The following is a 20,375-nucleotide window of genomic DNA, read 5'->3' on the forward strand; positions in this document are numbered from 1 at the left end:
TTCAAAATCACTTCACCAAATCACTAATAGCTGATACAGAATCACTAACAACACGTGTAATGTACAGTATGTTTATACAGTGCTTTTCCTGCTTTGTTTGAAGAACCCGAAACACAGACGCACATGCACAGTCTCAGACAGCAAGTGGCTCTTTTTTCGTTTGTTGGTGGATCAAGTGTCAATAGCAAAAAATGTATTGATTGGTTCCCTTTAAGTGCTAACCACAGAGCAGTGAGCTACAGACCTGTATTGATAGGTTTTCTTACACATCCGTGTTCAGTGATGATTAAACCTGCTATCAGCAGCCCCCAGAATTCATGACAACCCCCCCCCCCCCCCCCCCCCCCACACACACACACTAATTATACTGCAAAAGGTTTGTGTTGGCCCTGAAAGAGTGGAAGCAGTGCTTTGTTAAGTGTGTAAAAGCAGAGTGAATGGCTAAAGTACAGGATCAGGAAGAGTCATGATGTTTTTCTCTGCTGATTTTCTGATTTGTTATACCTGTTTGTCCCCGTCCCTTCATAAGCTCCCCTCAGTCCTTTGTTTTTGCTGGTTTGTTGGATTTCTTTTGCACTTTCACAGATGTTAACCCCTTGTTGGATTACCCTGGACTGTTCCCCTGTGTGTTGGACTTTGTTCGCCTTTGTGGAGAGAGCAGGTTCTGCGGTGTGTCTAATATGCACTTAATAGATAAAATGTCATTGACGCACACCATGTTACATTTGCCTTGAAATATCCAGCAGGTGACAGCAGGAAGAAGGCATGCCAAGAGCTACTATGCAGAGTGCAAGCTAGTCAGCAGCAACTCCGTATATTGGCCCGACTAGGTGACTGGAATTCGGATAGCTTTGCTGGTCCTTTGGCAATAGTGAGGAACAAAAAGCCATTTACAGATGTGTAGTATGCCAAAACATTCATGCTTGATGTGGCCAAACTTTTTGCCAACTTTTTGGATAAAGATAAGATAATCAAACGAATAAAAGACATGCCTCTGTCCGCATTTAGTTGTATTCAGTGTAAAAAAAAGATATACTATTGTATGGCTCTAACGGAAGTACTTTTTAAAATATGTGGCTTTCATGGCTCTCTCAGCCATGAAGTTCCTGACCCCTGCACTAGAACATGGGTAGGCAACCCTGGTCCTAGAGAGCTACAGCGGTATCCCTGTAATTACAAATTACAACAAGAGCAGAGATAGAGAAGGATCGGGTATAAAACCTTGTAGATGAGTAGAATTGTCTGTAATGTAGCACACATGGTAAATTCAACATAGTTGAAAACAACAGCGGCAGATGTTAAATTACCACCAACAAGTCAATATTTCCTGCAGATGTTTCACAATAAAAGCCTACCAAGACAAAGTAGAAGGTCTGGGTCTCTCTGCATTTGAGGTAAATAACCTTTATTATATCTATATCACTAGACGTTTTGTACACATGAAAACGGCGACTGATGATGAGGCTTTCTCTGCTGTCTAATAAGGTCACTATAACAAGGATGGTTTTGCACCACACAGGACAGGACAGGACAGCCAGGACATGGTACCTCTCCATCATGGTGGCTGCCTCCTGCTCTCTTTTCCGCCTCTTTCTCTCAGCAATGCCTCGGAAAGCCCTGCCGGAATGTCAAAGCATTAAGCGGTTTTGTAGGGAAATACAGATCCATGTTTTAGCTGCGCCTGACCTAACACCAAAGAATTTTTGTCTGAACCCAAACTGACCCAAGGGGGTAAATAACTTTTACAGACCTTACACAATTTAACTCAGAAGTCTTTGATTCTATAGGACCAGTACTTTGAGCTTGACACTTAAAAGTCACAAAATTAAGAGACCCTTTGGGTCTAGTTGGGTTCTGACATAAATTGCAAGTTCCAGTCAGGGTGGAATGGGGCAACAGTAAGGGGGTTCAAGGTGAGGGGCTGGGTTTATGTCCTATAAATGTTAGCTAGGGATTTGGTTAGCTTTGCTGAGTGGTTAGAGTTAGCAGCACAGGTATGTTTGATCCACCAGATGCAGAGTACATTGTGGATATGCTCATGTACTACACACACACACACATACACACATAAACACTAGGATGACGATACAAGCTAGGGAGCTACTAGAAGAGGCACTAAAGAGTAACCAAGACCCTAGAGATGCTGTCTATCCAATGTGAGCTAACTATAACATCAGCAGCATTAGAGAACCTGTCTGTCATGATGTCCATTAGTTCTCATTCTGTCAGTGTATAAATTGATCATTGTGGATGTGCCTTTCCCAGAGGGGGGGCAGTAATGGCAGTAATGGCTCTGACAGGAAGTCAGACATAATGAGAATCATCAGTGACAGGGTATGCCAGAAAAGAAGTCATGTCCTGCAGTCTGGCTTTGATTGACAGGTAGACATCCGATAAGCTCTGGGACAAAAACCAATGGGCTGAAGTTTGTACAGTACTTATTAACCAAGAGCCTTCATTGCTTTACCTGTACATAACTATTACATCATTTCCCCAGTCATAGACTGCTTCTGTATTTGCTTCTGTTCCCTCTCTGTGAAAACGGTAAACATGATGGAAGCAACTTTTCCTTCAGCCTGTCCCTGCTTCCACCATCTGTCCTCAGCAGAAATTCTGAAAGCTGAGGACCTTCTTCATCTTCTTTTTTTCACTAATCCAGCAACATTTCCTGCCAAATTCATGCTCTAATTGGCAATTAGAGTTAACAACAATGACAAAATGTATCTCCTAATATACTAACTTAGTGCTGGAGCTAAACATTTGGACTAAAAAAACTGTAACTGGGATATTTTTGGACCAATTGACCATTTAAAGTTTAATTACACTACTTTCTGTAAAGTCAACTCTAGTGCCTGTTTGTGGTCTACAGGAAATAAGTTGTACCAAAATACAAACTTCACGTTTAAAGTTTAGAATGAGGAATGTCTCACTTTTGAAAGAACAGCTCATTTCACCACCTCAAATTGCTTAGAAAGACAGTTTAGACACTGATAATGTTGTTATTGACTAATGGAACTACGAACGCCATTATTCGAATCACCAGAGAACCATCACCAGCAAACATGTTCCAGTGGCACGCTGTGTTTGAAAATGGACGTTTGTTAGTTTAAAAGACTAATTAGTCATTAGAAAGTTCTTTTGGAAATAACACTGTTTAAAACATATTTCTACAAAAAGCAAGGAGATTTTAGGTGGCCCCAAACTTCTGAACAGCACCGTACACAAAAAGTAAACAAAAACAGATCAAGTTACTGCTGGTGTTTACATTGAGCTCTCCAGCTATATTCTCAGTAGGAATTATTAATTTAGTTCACATTTAGCACACATTTGGTGAAATGTTGAGGTATTCCATGCCATAGTACAGTATAATACTTTACTTGGGTATAATAATGACTCTAAAAGCTGCCATCATATTTCTTAATACTTAATCCACATTTAGTAGCCCACAGTAGCTACTGCGCTGATCTATTCTTCACAATACAAATTTGACATGAGAATAATGAGCATACTTAGAGCAACTAGTACAAAAGAATTAACAGAGAATTATCAGATATTAGCTTAGAACATTAGCTGGTGTCCATCAAACACTGCCACCTACTATAGGTTCTTGAGGCAATAATAATATACTTTATGTTGCTTCTCTTGAAAGTTTCACTTGCTGAAATTACACATTTGCTCAATTTCAAAATGATTAAATCATTGGCTATGTTTTGGTGCTGATGCAAATCCTAGACTGCAAGGGTCTATTTTTGTGTAATTAGACTTCAGTCTTCTATAATCCTAAATGCAGCATTAATCCCATTTGTATGAATACATATTGTTGAATGGATTTAGGCATATATTAATTAAATGTGTAATCATGCTCAATGCTGCATTGTGTTGCTGTGTAATATGAATGTTGACAATATGTGAAAACGTTTCCCCATTTCAATTCTGCAGTGGGATCTCTTCCCTCTACTTCCATGGACTTCTGATTTCATCTGTAACTTCTACCAGCAAGTCCACCACACACTGAGGCTGACACAGCACACTGAGTAGCACAAAGCCACACAAGGAAAAGGGTTCAAGATGTGTTGCCTAACTAGCAGAATGTAAAACAGGAAGAACAACTAGGATGTGTGGAGAAGTTACTCACGATATTCTACAGTCGTGGTTTGGAAAGCCGCCACACGGGGAGGAAAGCAAGAAGACAAGGCAAAATGAAAAAGCAGTTAGAAACAATAACAAATATCCTAAACACATTTCTGACACACCTCTCTTGTCTTTTCCCTTGGTGTGTCCCATGGATACAACACCTTGTGTAGGAAAGTACTGACTATAAACTAAAAATGTCAGTCAACAATGACATAAGCATTAATAGTACAAGATGTACCTCTAGATTGATCAACTGTAAAGCAATCAAACTAAACCATCATGTTTGAAGCCAGCAATTTTAATCAAAGGCCAGTGGTGTGAGGGCCATGTCATTATGAACCTATAGAGACAAGGGCAGATGGAAACAGATGGAAAAAAGGAGGCGAGAATCTGACATGTGGAGAGAGAAGGAGAACAGTGGGAGAGACAAGGGGAAAGATCTTGGTGGGTGAGCTTTGTCTCTCTGAGGCTCATAAATATATAATCTTGTTGACAGGTGATAATTAACAAGTGACAAAGAGTGGAAGACAAAGTGTGTGTGTTTGTGTGCGTGTGTGTCAGAGATGGACACTCAACTCGATTTGCACTCAAAAAGACTTCCGACCTGACCCAGACTTGTGGATAGTGAATTATGAAGACAAATACTGTCTTTGGTAAAGCATTCAGCTAATTATGATGTTGTAATAGAACAATGCATTTGAGCCATGGCTGCACCACCACCTGCCAATATGGTGGTGGTGTAGTAAGACACAGAAATGCACAGAATAGGAGGGAAGACAGAACTCCATGCTGTACAATACTCACGCCTGCATGGTGGTGGTGGCTGTCTGAAAACTGAACATATTCTCTTTGGGGAACCAGCTGTTAGGATTGTCCTCTGCAAACAAAGAGATTAAGATAGAGAGAATGAAGAGAGTGAAACATCTGTGTGGAAACTGGGGGAAATACTCAATGCTTCACTTATTTCAGATTTAGTGTATTTCAATATCCCAAATGTTTTGCAATACAAATATCATAAAGCCCCCACCCATCTTGCCAGGCATCCTCCTCACCCCTGTCATCAGCAGATGCTCTGTCCTCGCTGTACATCCTCTCCAGTTTCTTGCGGTGTTTCCCGCCATCCCGTGGCGAGGTATCCAGGTCAAGGGAGCGCTGGCTTTGACATGGAGCCCGAATGCAGGACACGCAGTCTGGGGTGTAGTCGTCCCGCGAACCTCCTCTCCTCATCCCCCAGGCCCGGATGTTGTTGGCGTCACTAGAGCTCTGCAGCGGCTGTGCTGATGATGGCGGGCCTCCGTGATGCTGGTGGGCATGTTGATTGCTGCTGCGGTGATGGCTACTACGATGATGGCTACCATGGGCAGCTGTTGCAGACGGTTGGCTGGTGCAGGAGGGGTTATTGTTCACAGGGCCCTGGGACATAGCTTGCTCCCTGGAGCCTTTCAGTACCTCCAGCTCCAGGCTCTCCTCACTGCCACGGCCTCCGAGCGTCATCCCTCCCTCCCTGGTGATTGTGTAAACCCTGGCTGGCTTCACTGTGACACACTCTGGGCCTCTGGCGACTCGTGGGTCCTCTGCAGAGAGGCTACGCTCAACAGAGAGTCGACGTTTGGAGGGACCCAAAGGTGCTGGAGACTGAAAGTTGTTGACCAGAGGCTGAGACTGTTGATGAGCACCAGGATTAGATTGGCTGGGTTGAGTTACAGGAAAACAGTGTGACTGTGGAGGCAGATTGTTGTTATGCAAGCGGCTGATGTCTGGAGAGTCGCAGTCCTGGCCAGGGAAGGTGTCAGACAATAGATGATCTGAAGAAAAATGAAAAGATAGACAAAAGAGATGCAGAGAGAAGGACAAAAAAGAAAGACAGACAGTAATTGTGTTTGTAATTTATACAGCTTTTAAAGATGAATATCAGATAAATGCCTGAAATGCAAATGAACAGAGAGACTGACTCCCTTTGGGATTTGTAGCTTTGGCAACCAAGTGGTACACATTTAGGAGCCAGCAAAGCTTTCGGCAAGATGAGGGGGAGGTAGCAGAGAGGTGGCTGAGTGATAGAAAAGAGCACAAGGAGAATTGTTGAAAGAGCTGGAAATGGATAAGCTGATTTAGTACATGAAGTACGTGAAGGGTTTTGGTAGAAACAAGAGTCCCAGCATTCTGTGGGTCATGGAGGATGGATGCCCCCTCTCTCAGAGCGAGCAGCTGCAATTCTGCAGACTTGTAAATAAGTGTTAACTCATTGGAATGGCTGAGCTTTGTCATACTGTCTGTGCTGGGGAATACATCGGCATGGGACATGCTAGTCGCAGAGTGATAATGATAAAAACAGAACAGAAAAGAAAGATACGTTTATTTGTGTGACTACAGCACACAAAGGAATTTGATTGCATGTACAAAAGGGGCCTTCTTTAAATCCCTTGTCACATAATAAATGGTACAGTACATGTCCTCGATGCATCCTCTCAAAATAGGTGGTTTGTAACATAGTGACTACCAGTAGGTAGATGACATTTCATGTCTATGTAGAAACACATTGGGAACATTCTAGCACTAGTCAGGCCCAACAGCTCTTCCAACCTGAACGCCAGACTGCAAGTTCAAATGTATTGTACCATCTGATTGTGGCTATTCATAAAAAATGTCGCTAGTTTTAAACTTGACACAAAAGATTCATGTAGATTCCCTTTACGCAAGCAAATCTGCAGGTCATGGTGATTCCATTTGCATTAACTGATATTTTGCTGCTTTACATGCTGGTCTGTGATTTACTACCTTGTGTATTGGTTTTGAGGCAGGTACAGCTTCAGCAGCAAGTCAACAAGTGAAATTACACATTTCCAGCAGTTTTGCGGATAAAATGTCATCAGTATTCATTTATTTTAGAGGATTAGCTGGAAAGAAATTTCAAAATACTAATTTAGTCTGCTCTCCTGCATAAACACTGTAAGTGTTCTATGCATTAATGTTCTGGCCAAGGCGTTCTGACTCCTTTGATACTGGGTACGTGCCAACATCAAGTCAGATACACTACCCATATTTAGCTAGAGTAAATAATACTAAGATCTATCTAGCACACTGGTGTTTCCTACTTCTGTATTTTTCAGAAGAATTTGTTTGTGAATGCTGCAGTTTGTTAAAGTCCTGCAAGACCTGCAAGTTGAGATGGACAAAACACATTACAGTTCACTGGTTGTCAGAATCACCTCGGGGGTATGTATAATTCGAAGCCTATTTTTGTGGTGATAGGTATGTCCTGCTGCGTCAAGCCTGCAACAAATAAGTCACTTCAATGCTGCTTTAATGTAGGACTGCACTGGACTCCTGGTCTTAGTGTGCTTCAATGATATCCAGTGCTTATGCCACCTACCTGCTCCGTTGCCGTTCCCTGGATTAGTATTGGACAGGAATTCTCCGAAAGCTCTGGCTGCTCTGTGGAGACACAACAATTGCAGTTAACCGTAAGCCCTGCTGCTCAGCACATAATTGTCAAACACAAAGAAGTGGCTCACAAAGAGTCAAGCTTTTACAGGATTCTGTCCACGCAATCAGCAGACAGACCTTTTTTTTTTTTTTTTATCTGTAAGGCCTCTTCAGGGTTCACTCACTTTACTTGCTACCAGTAGAGTAGATTACAGCACCACAGCAGTCTCTAAGAGGCCACTGTATTGTTAATGTCCTACTCTGTAACAGCTTTTTGTCTTGCTCTTACATTGTGACTGTGGGACTAGGAATCAGTTTAGGAGCTATATCTTGCCTCCACTGCACAGATCAAAGGCCCCATAGCGTACTCTGACATAGCATGTACCAGCCATAATAGCTAGAAAAGAAATGCAGGCACATACACATGTAATGTTGGCAGGAACAGTAAGGAGCTGACACTGTTCTCTGAACATACAGTGTACTTTGTGTGGTACACAGGCTGCACATAAAACACAATGTTCTCTATCCCTTCTTGGACTAAAATACAGATTCAATAGTTTTTTTTTTCCGAAGCACCTTTAGCAAAACTAAGTGCATTCATTCATTCAGCTCGGGTGAAAACAAAATGTCATGTCCTGTGCTGGACTCTGCACTGTATGGAGCTAAAGCTACCCCAGTGTGTTGCATTAAAAGGGCAACAGTGGCTCAATACACCACCTCTGACAGGGGGAACAGCCTTGAATAACTGTGATTAGCTCATGAATAATAGTTCAAGCTCTATGCTTCTGCAGCCACACGGCCTTCAGGCCTCACTTAAAGTAAAAAAAAAAAAAACACAGAACAGAATGGGGACAATCAACGCTATTGTAACCTTTACACTGTATAAAGCATGAAGTACACCTCTAGGAACAATTGTACACTGTTTCCTGCACTTTTCTTTTACTTTTCTTTTTACTTTTTTACTTAACAGGGCAATGTGTTCATATATTATACTGCTGTAAGGATATGGATGCCTTAAACCGCTAACAATAGATAAGGAAAGGTACTGTACATATGTGGGCTTGCTGCAAAAAGGAGGTTGGGGGTTGGTACTGTCTTGTATCAACATCTGTGCTATGATGTGCAGTTTCAGTTCTTTCAGTAAAGTCAATAGTTGTACTATAGTGTGAAATACTTACTTTCACCCACTCACTTACTGTACAATACATAAAAGATATGGGCCACACACACACACACAAACACAAATATAGAGAAACAGTAAAGACTATAATCAATCTTCTCCCACTCACTCTGACCTGCCACTCCTGCCATCTGCACACACAAATACACAGACTCCCACGTCACTGTGACTATGCGGCTCAGCCTGCAGAAAAAGAAATAGGCTACACACATGCACGCACACACGTACAATATGATTTCTACATGCACAAAGGGTTAAATCCCAGCGGGAGCTGTGGAGGAATGGAACTGCTGTGTTATTGCTGTAGCCTATATGCCTTCCTGCAATGACACTCTAAGTAATTAAATATGAGGCGGCACGTGTGGGGGCGCTCCCCGTGAAAACTCCCCTCCCAGCCTGGATGACAGGGAGAAGAAGAGGAGGAGGAGGAGGAAGAGGAGGAGGAGGGAAGGCACGAGGAAGAAAATGCAATCTACTCTGATCTCAGTGCACTCCTTCCAATAAAAATTCCATGTGCTTTGCCGAGAGAAAAAAGGATGTCAGAACATGCTGCAGTCGGCAGCATGCAGCAGTGTCCCAAGGTAACATGGACCAGACGTGTAGGTAGAATTTAAGTGTAGGTAGAAATAAACAGCTTCTCTGCACCACTCTCTTTGTTATGATCATGATGATACCACAGATCGATTTTTCAGCCCTATTTCTGAGTTTGTGCTCATCACAACAGTTCTCTGAACCTCTCTCTGTTTTCTCTGTACTTTCCTGGTAACTGTGTTTTTTGCTCAGCAAAACTTATTGAAGAGGGAAAATGAAGCTCTCTGAACACGTTAGCAAACATGTTAGTTGATAAGCTCGGCTCGGTCAATAAGAGGACAGTAAGTTTACGCTCACAAAGAGCTGCCTCAGTCACAGCTAACAAGCTCTGAAAGCCACCTTCTAGTTTGTTCCTTCAGCGGTCAGCAGTCGCCGCCATTTCCACCCTGAACAAATCCACAAATCGTAGTGATTGGACTGGGATGAATTGGATTTGCAACGTAAGTTTGTCCACTTTTACTTAGAACAGTGTTACTGATCCTTCAGCTGGTGCCAGAAACATTTGACCTTTAACAGTATAATCCTGTAGAATCTCCTGATTTCGCACTGATGTAAATCAAATCACTACAATTACACCCTAAAACAGCATTAACATGTACTACATGATTACTGGCTCACTGGCAAGAGATGACTGTATGTAACCAATGTGTTTTCACCTTCTTTCACTGCCTTCCAAGCAAACATTTGTATTACTACGGTGTGCTCAACAGAAATGTTTATGTGCACTGCTTGATTTAGTCAGGACCCCAGCAGCACAGGTAATTACCCAAATGTCCCCATACTGTTCACACTCAGCATCAATTGTAAGCTGCGAAGAGATCTGGGGATTCGAGGTCACTGTGGACCTTTTTCACAGCACATAATTGGAGTAATAACTGAAAAAACACAAGGTGAACAAAGAATGACTGATGATGGCACTGTGTCCCAGAAAACTGTGTCAGTTCACAACAGCAGGGTGCTGGATGTGGAGAAGCTAACCAAACGAGGCCACTGGTAATGCCATTAGTTAGACACATGTGCTTCCAGTTATCCAATGTCAAAATGTTTGCTCCAAAACAGGTGACTGGTGCTGCCAGACACGAAAAAAAAGGAAAGAAATCAGTGATTGTACCAGGACTTGCTGCATGTGCACACGCGCACTAGCCCCCCCCCCCCCCGCGCAACCGCTGCACTTTTTTTTTTCCCTGCTGCATGTTTTCAGCCATGTGACACAGGAAGGGGGAGGATGGAGGGGGGAGGAAGAAACACTGTGACAAGAGAGACATGTGTTTATAAGACCAAAATAGAAAGTAAGGAGGGAGTTGGAAGTGGGGTGGAGGCGTAATAAGCAAGAAAAGAGTATGAAATGAGAAGAGGAGGAAGGAGAGACGGGAGACCGATGATCCAGAAACTAGATGACATTATCCTCTTATGAGATGGTCATATGCTATGTCCTCCTCTCTGCTGGTGAGGGGGTCGGATAATTGTATAGGTTGATAAAACACACAGGAGTGATGCAGTTTGTGCCTGGAGACATATCACATCTAAAGGCAGAGTGTACAATGTGTTCACTGTAATATCCATTTATCAAAAGAGGAAACACTGAATGTATTACACTGTCAGCTGATCCTGATCTCATCTGTGGAGCCACCTGGAACATTCAAAAACTAGAAACAGGTCTTTCTCTCAACACCAACTATCTATTATAGCTCATCAGTGGTTAAGTGTTATTTAAAGTCCTGATGTATCCTGATTTCTCTGTGGTGTAGCAGTGGTCCTGATTCTGTCGTGACTGTTTTAAGGTTAGAGGCTCACGCTCTTCTTCTGTTTTTCCCCACTGACTTCCTGCTCTGTTCCTCTAACCCTCTTCACTCTTTGTCCTCCTTTGTTCTTTTCAGTCTACTTCCTCCTCTTCCTCTTCCTCACCCTCCCCTTTCCTTTATCTGTTATCTCTGCTCTTCTTCCTCATTCTTTGTCTGTTTGAAGGGCCTCAAAGGAAGAAAATCACTAGCTGACACTACAAACATGTAGTTATCCTACTTTTTCTGTGTCCTGCTGCTGTGGTTCAGTTGGATTTGACAGGAAGCCTGAACTCCTCAATCTTTAACCATGCCAAGTTTTTCAAGTGGTTGTTCTGACTTACATGAATTAGTAAACTTTTATTCAGTTATTTACAATAAGTCATTTGTTACTTTTTTTGGATCAAGTTAATAGAGTTACTATAGCTGAAAATAGCTGAAAATGATCAAGTAGCATCAACACAACTACACTGTTGGGAGGCAGCTAGGCGAGTTAAAATTAGAGGTTGAGGTTGTATTGTGCACATTAATTTGCCAACACAGTGGAAATCCTGTTTGTTTAACGTTTTCTCATCATGTAACATTTCAGACTACACTTGTATGAAATTGCTCTGGAGTAAATGAACCTAGCTGCAGTGAGAACACTCAGCGGAAGCATCAGGGTCTTTTCACCCACGGTTTCTGCTCTGTGCTCACCTCCATCCACCAACACTTCATGTCATACTGCTGCCTTTAAATCAAGAATTACTTTATTTAATACGTCAGCGGTTCAACACTGTAATGAAATGTGCAAAGAAATCTAAATGTGATTGGATTTTTTCTGTTTTCCTGTGCCTGCAGGAAGCCAGAGACATCTATCAAACCAGAGGAGGATGACATGATGGGCTGATATTAAATAAAAATACAGTATCTGCCAAAATATTTCATCCAAGAAATACATATATTCGAGTAACTCATCCAGCAGCTACATGTCTTCTAAATGAGGCTGTGTCTTCATACACTCCATGACTGAATGTTTTCTCTGCTGCAGGCAGTAAGGTGAGTGTAGCCTCCACAATGCTGGTTAATGGAGGCGGTTTGTTTAACTCCTGACTCTGCTGTGCCCTCCATATTCCATCTGCTTTCTGGGAGGTGATCAGCAATCAGCTACCATCTAACTGCTCACCTAACTGCATCTATCATTAACAGAACATAAGTATACTACAGTCTAGACAGTTATCTATTATTAATGTAAACTGACTTTGCCCTCTGGACTGTTGAGGAACAAAAGTAAATGTCTTCTCTACTAATTATATTTCAGTTCCACTTTCACAAGCACACTTAAACTTCTCCATGAAATCGTGCCTTTTGTATCTTATAGTTCTCCTATGTCAAACATCATGTACATGGTCAGGGACGTATGAATTTAATGGTTTAAATATCTGACAGTCCAATTTAGAATGGTTATCAGTCAGTCTCTTCTTTTGTGGGTTGAAAATGATATATCCATGATGATATTATAAAACCTTTATTTGAATTAATTGGCTGGTTGATCAGCAGAAAAAGCAAAAGGAGAAACAAGACAAAGCAGCAGCACAGATTATGTTGTATTTTAAATTTACGGTTGCTGCTGTAGATCAGTGAAATTAAAAGGTGTGTTTGAAGAAATAATGGAGCAGCATTTAAAGAAAAGAGCACGCTGTCAGGTGGTGGAGCTGGGGGGTTGAGATACTGGCAGTCAGTGGCACAGGGAACTTTACAGTGATTTTGCTCAATATGAGCAAAATGTAAATGCTGAACTACTTCAAGAAACACAAGCTGAAGAACAGTTCTCACAGTCCCCTGACCTAAACAGCACTGACAGTCTGTGGGTAGATATTACACATGCTGTGCAGACAAACAATATCTTGGAACATGAAGTGATGTGCAACAAAAGGAGAGTGAACATTCCTGGCTAAGAATAAAGGGTTTGCAAGCTGTAATGTCTGCCGAGGGTTACTACTCAGGCTAGGGGTAGCAGGGTGCCACTCCGTCAGTTTGATTTTAAGTTCATAAAATAAAGTAAAAATACATTAGCTTTTGAAAAAGTAAGTCATTACAATGTGTGGTTAGTATAAGGTTTTCAAAAATGACCAAAATATGTAATGGGTCAAATACCAGTCTGACCTGTGTCTGATCTCTGATCTCAGTGCACTCTGGGGAGGTTGGCTAGTGAGGGGCTGATGACTTCATTAAGGGACATTTGCTCTGCTGCACCCCACTGGAAACAGAAGCCATAAATCAGGCAATTAACTACATCCCCCAGGAGGCTGGAAGTGGGTTTATCAATAAGCACTGTAGGGGAAAAATACATGTAAAGTGTCTCTTACTTAAAGCAGGTTTTCTGCTAGTTTGTGGGTAAAAGGGTAAAATCATCTTTAAGCCTCTGTACTCTCAAAGTTGCCCTTTGCTTGCAACCTCCTACAGCATCAGATTAGAATGTCTGTAATTAATACAGAGTTAAAAGATCAGTGTGTGACATTTGACTAAAACTACAAACCAAAGAGCACTAAAAGTTGCTGCAGCACACCTGTTAAAAAGTTTTGTGCATCATAATTACTTGGAATTTGCCTTAAAACAGCAGTTTGCAACCCTAATGAAGAGTCAGTCATGTTAATGTCTTACAGAGCTGCTTCTAACAGATTTTCTCACTCCTGTTTGCACAGCAACCTGAAGATTGTTTTTCCTGCAGTAATTACACCTCTAGTCCTGTAGTTTTTTCAGTGACTGGTGTGGGCTCGCTTTGTGCTGCAGTAGCTGTGAGATTACCACCCTTAGCCTATTTCCAATGCCTCTTCGTTGCCATTTCAGCTCTGACCTGTTGTAGTAGGACATGACAATAAGTCATAAATAAGTCAGACATAAAGCACAACCTCATTGTTCAATTAAAAGTCACAACATCAGAGAACTGTACCGACTCTGCTCTGCCGAGGTCAGGTCTGATCTTTGAAGCATCGTGCACTGGGAAATACATCTGCAAATATTTTTGCAGCGCAGAAATATGGGCTTTCGTGCATGAGAGCAGTCGTGCTGTATTCTTCAAATGTAGACTGAACAAATAAATGTAAACTTTTTACAGTGGGTGACTCTGTAGGTTGAGCAGTAGAAGGTACAAATAATGCTCAGGTACATGACAGAGTTACTGCTAGAGAATAAACAGGCTAGTCTTTGCGTTTGGGAGCTGAGTCTTCCAGCTGTGTCTGCAACATTTGGAGTGCTCTGTGTTAGAGGTAGATACTCGCTCATGCAGGAGCAACCTCAGGTTAACATGGGTTTGTTGACATTTTGGGCTGATATTGGCTTTTATTAAAGGGACACTAGGTAAGAGCCTTATTGGCCCTCAGCACTAAATGGCCATAAAATCTTTCTCTGGTGGGTGAGCAGGTTATGAGTTTTGTGGCTTTCAAAACTGATTTTTTATCCCATTCTCCCAAATCTCCCAAATTCCAAATACTTGCACACAGGGACTTTGAACATTTTCAAATAGATTTTGTTTTTGTTCGCAGATTGTCTCTGTATACATTTAAAGTAATTACTATGTCAATTATAGGTCAGGATCTATTCTAAGAAGACATGAGCATGAGGAGCCTTATTGATATTTCCATTCCGGATAATTGTTAAAGGTCAGCAAAGGTGAAAGAAATAATGACCCTGTACAACACAGTCTTCCAGCAGCATCAATCATTAGAGTGTTGGAGGATTTTCCCGGCAGTTGTGTATTTTTAATACTACGAATTGTTTTACAAAATGAGCAGTTTGAATCCCTTATCAATACATGATGAGCTGGTCACCCAGGGGGGAGCAGTAAGTCTTATCTCGTCAAATTTGTCTGCAATGTTTTGATATGATATAATCAAATTATTAATATAGAAATTATCATTTAATTATTATATAAAATTTACCATAAATTAGATTTTTCTTTGTTATTGTTATTCTGAGCCCTCTCCAGTTATTTTTATAATATGAGTTTGCAGCTTCACCAGTGACTGAATTGTTTACACCATCACTAGGATTACATTGGTTTCCTTTACTGTCTTTATCCTACGTCTTTAATAAATTGTGGTTTGCTGGCAGTGACACTGCCCCTAGGTGGACATATATGTCTCCCGGACAAGTAGACAATCCACATATATGGAAACGTCTTGGAACTTACACCTCACACCTTCATTACATCATACCTCCTTTTCCTCTTCACTGTTTTAAAGAATAAAGATGTGCTGTAGTAAAGCCAACAAGCTAATATAATTAAGGACAGCTTAATTAAAACATAATTAAGGATGCTAATACCATCTATCAGTTTAACATCCTTTTTAAGATTGGCCTTTAAAGCTTCATACTGTATATGGTTTATTACTAATGATTCTGACAGGTTTATGTTTTCGAGAGGGGACCCAGATGTTTTATAGCTGATAGCCACAGTGCACCGTGGCTGGAGCTAATCTGTGCAGTGATGAATACAGGGCCGCTCTTAGTCACACACTCCTGTGGGAAAGAGGCCATAAAATCTCATTTTCACCAAAGTGGAAACTTTTATGCTGAGAAAACTGTTATGCTATGAAATTCTTTTCAAAAGTGACTCCAACATTCTTGAAATATTAAAGGCAACGTTAGCTCTGAAGTGCTCGTAATCTGTCCTATGGAGCGACTGATCAAAGCGCTGGTGTCTTTGTGTGGTGTTTCTCAAAGATCTGTCATAAATAGGACAGGGAGACGGTCTGGGCCATCATTAAGTGCTTCAGGCGGAGTGCATAAAAGAAAACAAATCTCTCCCCAGTTCCCTTTTAAATTCAGACATTAAACACTCAATTAACTGCATAGTAGATGACAAAGAGAACCTGTAAGCAAGACTCATAGCAGCCTTTTTAACCATGTGCTTCGTTTTTAGCACAATCCTCTTGGTGTATTTAAAGGGGCTGGTGTCGAAGCTGTTCATACATTAGCATTACAATGACCAAAATGCAAAATAGACTATTTTAAATCAGCAATTTTCAAATGCTAATGCATTGTTCTCATCTCATTTCTTCTTCCCTCCCATTCTCCTGGAAAGAGCCAGCTCTGCCAACAAGATGCCAGACGTGCAGCCAAAACAAATATAAATAATGGAAAATAGCTGGATGGTCGGACACACATCTGCAAGACAGGTCTGAGTCATGCCTGAAAATGGCAACATCACATCACAGCCCAGAGTGTGTGTTTTGAAGAATCCAGGCCTGAATATTTTGATGAATACCCTGAAATCCTGCAAAGTGTTGTCATTAAACTGCACACAGCAGGCTCATGTTTGCCAGCCTGGCTGGTGTGTTATTCAGTCTACCGAAGAATGGCAGAGGAATATAGGCAAACAACCAAACACAGCATAACACCAGCTTCCACGCAGCAGAGAGCTCCCTGCTGTTGAGGAGACAGTTTAAATCATAGCAGGGATAATTCTCTACCAGTGACAAGCACAGTGTCCTCTGGAAAAAAAGCGTAGAGTAAATTAATTTGAACAAATAAACACACAATAGCCACAACAGGCAGTTGATCTGTCAGGGATGTCATGGATTTTTTATGTCTTTGCACCAGCAACAGCCTTGGTCAAAAACATCATGTAGTACAATGCTAAGTGTTTTTGTGAACATGATATCTCAGCAACACCTTGAAGAAACAACATTCTTCATATTACATCATATGTAATATAATGTAATATATGTCTATTAAAGGTAAGCTTTTAATGGACATCCTAACCATTACTTGGACGAGTCTACACCCCAGTGCCACATACACACACCCTGATCGTGCTATTTTTTGTCATGTTTTTCCATCTCTCATCATTTCAAACCCTGGCCACTCCCTCCTGCACTGCCATGCTTGCCTGCTTCCTGCTCCTGGCTCAGCGTTCACCTGGCTGCTCACTTCTTTCAATGCACCTGCTCCTCATTACCCATAATTAACCACGAGTCTTTATACCAGCCTGATTCCCTTTCTCACCTACCTAATAGACGGCCTAACATTTGTATACCTCAGCCATTAGTTCTCTCTGCCGTCTGTTACCAAACCTACTCTCCTGACTGACTATGATTTTTGTCTTTGGCCTCTGTCTGCCAACGGCATTAAAGGTGAACACTTTTCTCGGACAGACTCCAGAGTTTCCTGCAGCTGATTAAGTGATACTTCATAAAGAAGCAATAGGCGTCTAACAAAAAATCACATTTATCCTCACACAAAGTGCACTGTGATTGTGTGTCATTGTTGGTTATTCTCACTAAGCCACAGTAAAATTTGTCCTTGTGGCTCCACTCAAGTCTCCTCATGTCTCTGCTCCACAACCTCACAAACATGTTTGAACAATGAGGGAGCATGTCTCCCTCTCTAGCTGAATCAGCACGTTATCTGCATAGGTTTGTTTGTTTTTGCATTTGCAGGCCTGCACACATTCAGACTGTCAGGACATCAGGATTTCCCAGCAGCAAAAGAAAAGGTGCTTTTTGTCCTTGAATGCACAGGTGAAACTTTACTGCTGCATATCACCAAAATGTGACAGAGCTGCTCCTCATACATTAAGTTCTGTTGTAGAACTTTTCTCCACTCTTTAATTAAATGATGGCTACAACTGTAGACCTCTAACTAGTAGCTTAATTAGCGTACATGAAGCAGCGAGGGCATCTCATACGGGGCTACAACCACAACAAGCATGCAGGAAGCACATAGGAAGAGTTAATCCTGAGGAGAGAAGCCTTCTCTTGTCCTTTGGAAATGATTAGGCAACAAATCAAATGTCACTCAAGCATCTTTTATTTGCAAATTAGAAACCCAGAACAAAGTGTTGAAACGTGACTCAAATTAGCTCCCCCTCCCTCCCCAAGGATGGATTCAAGTGAATGGAGTCGTGTGTGTCCTCTGACCAAGGCGCTTGTCTGTGTGGGAGCAGCAAACCATCAGAGCTTTACTCAGTGACAGGCCTGGCTTCTCTCTCGAGCTTTCTGTTCTTATTAGTACCAGGAACGTTCAAACGACACAATCATTGGCTGCCAGGAACCTGGGCAACGCAAGTGAATGGACATGTGTGAGTGTGTGTGTGTGTGCACGCCTGCGTGTGCATCACAGAGTCAGGAGTAGAGTGCACGGACAAAAGGATGCTATTAAAGACATTTACCAACATGATCCCTCTAAGGCATTGCTGTCCAGACTTACCTACTATCAGCAGCATGGAATTAGATATATTAGAAGTGAAGCAGCTTCAGTCCTGCTCATTCACCGCACAACAGATAAACTACCAAGATCCAGCTCAGCTCAGGAAATAGTGTCTGGGATTCAAAGCAAGTGCAACAGTTTTCATTGGGAGCCATCAAACGTCCTGTGCGGCTCGCAACCGCTGATAGAACGGGAAGTATGTACGAGTCTTGGCTGCAGTCCACGCGTGTATCTGGGATGCTGGCTGCGATCTGTGTGATTTATGGAGAGTTAAGTGTGAGGTGTGATAAAGCAAGTGAAGCAGAGAGGGAGGCGGTAAATAGAAACAGCAAATTGAAGACAGAAACAAATGGAGTTGAAGAGAGTGTGCCTGAAGGAAGCGTGGAGGTGACTGGAAGTAGATGCAAAGGTCACAGGCCTATGTTGTGTGCCCAAGCATATGTGTGGATCATGTATTTAAATATACACACACATGCCTGAGAGCTGCAGCGCTTCATTAGTCCATGCTCTGGCTTCTAGGATCAGTAAGTGGGCGAAGCAGAGCGCATCTCCTACCATCAAACATTAGTCATCCTGCAGCCTTCGGATGGAGAGCTCACTAATCTGACCGTGACACCAAGACGTTTCATGGCATGACTCACGCAATCAAAGTGAAAAGTCATTAGCATTCGTCAAATATCTGTGGATGACCATGGAAAATAATCTAAAGGAAAGGAAATGAGTACAGAGCAGGACGCAAATAGACAGGAGAGATGGTGTTAGTGTGTATACGGTATAATGGATATGGGATATGTACAGAAACTTAGCTCAGTTAGACAAAAATACAATTCTTAGCAAACCAAATAGTTAATCAAATATCTAAAACTGAGATTGTAAAATCCAGAAATCAGATTGAATTCATTATATTCTCTCCTGCGTTTGAAGCTGAGAACAGTTTTCACTAAATATTAATTTGCAAACAACAAACAAATAGCTTAAATAAATAATAATAAATATCTGAAAAAGACGAAAGATCATCCAATAAAATATCTGATTGACCACAGTCTCTGTCTATAAGAGTCTTTTTTAGAAAACTCAACATCTCAGCTTTGTTTTCACAACACTAGACACATCATGATGATATTTACATTTACATATAAATAATCTCAATAAATCATCTTTTCTGTCCGGGACTTCCTGAGACATGGTGGTAAAGAAGCTGTTATTTAGCTGATTCCTGTTTAACTTATTACTATATATATGTACTGTATATATAATTTTATGTTCTTCTGTTTAGTTCGTGCTGACCTGAAGACTTTTTTATTCTTCTGTTTCTGATTTCTTGTCGTTTTATGTCAACAACAATCAGACAGTTTATGAAATAAGTTATTTGATTATTCATAGTCAGCTTCCAGTTTCATTCAGTACTCGAAATGTTAAATATTAAAGTCACTTTATCTCATTGCTGTAGCAAACAGAATGTGCTCCGTGCTCCGTGTATTTTATTCATCCAGTAGTTGACTTGAAGCAGGCTGACATCACAAGAATCAAACATTCACAATAACAGCAAAAGACAGAGTCAAACTTTCTGAGGAGCGACGCAGCCTGAACTCTGGAGTCTGGAGAACCAGGGGAGCAGGTTTTAATCCCTGTGAGATTATTATCTAATCCGAATCAGTAGGATTTAATTCTTGTTCTGTTAACAGACTCTTCAGAGTCACCAATCAGCTGTGACTGGTTTGAAACCATCGCTCTTTGCTCGCGTCTCCCCTGCGCTCGAAGCGCACGGACCCCGGCTGCACATCCTCCGGACACACTCACCTAACTTTTGCTGCCACTGAAGAAATCGCATCACTCCTCACATTCTTCTTTCTGGACACCGCAGTTCCCATGCTGGAGTGGAAACGACTCAGGGGAGAAAAGGCAGACCATTCCACAGGGTGATCGGCGAGCGAAGCAAACAAGAGAAAAAAAAAAAACTGATGGGGAAAGAAGAACCTTCCGGAAGCAACGATCGCGACTGCGGACTAATTAATTCATATTCAGCACGAGATTCTGATCTATTCTATCTCTCTGATTCAGTACAAGGATTTGTTGCA

At 41.6% G+C, this 20,375-nt stretch overlaps 1 protein-coding gene across 2 annotated transcripts in view; it reads right to left on the minus strand.

Annotated features, from left to right (window-relative positions):
- Positions 1-20,168, minus strand: part of nsmfb (NMDA receptor synaptonuclear signaling and neuronal migration factor b) — a 32,668-nt gene extending 12,500 nt beyond the window's left edge. The window contains exons 1-6 of one of the 2 annotated variants that reach the window (XM_026343632.1): positions 20,098-20,168; positions 7,505-7,566; positions 5,187-5,939; positions 4,939-5,011; positions 4,136-4,141; positions 1,549-1,617 (exon numbers count right to left, since the gene is read on the minus strand). In XM_026343632.1, the coding sequence (XP_026199417.1) occupies positions 1,549-1,617; positions 4,136-4,141; positions 4,939-5,011; positions 5,187-5,939; positions 7,505-7,566; positions 20,098-20,168 (1,034 nt within the window). The remainder of the gene's footprint in view (positions 1-1,548; positions 1,618-4,135; positions 4,142-4,938; positions 5,012-5,186; positions 5,940-7,504; positions 7,567-20,097) is intronic. The other variant, XM_026343633.1, reaches the window with a different exon arrangement.
- Positions 20,169-20,375: the final 207 nt, after the last annotated feature.

This window comes from Anabas testudineus, chromosome 9 (assembly GCF_900324465.2).
Source record: "Anabas testudineus chromosome 9, fAnaTes1.2, whole genome shotgun sequence".
Classification (NCBI taxonomy): Eukaryota; Metazoa; Chordata; class Actinopteri; order Anabantiformes; family Anabantidae; genus Anabas; species Anabas testudineus.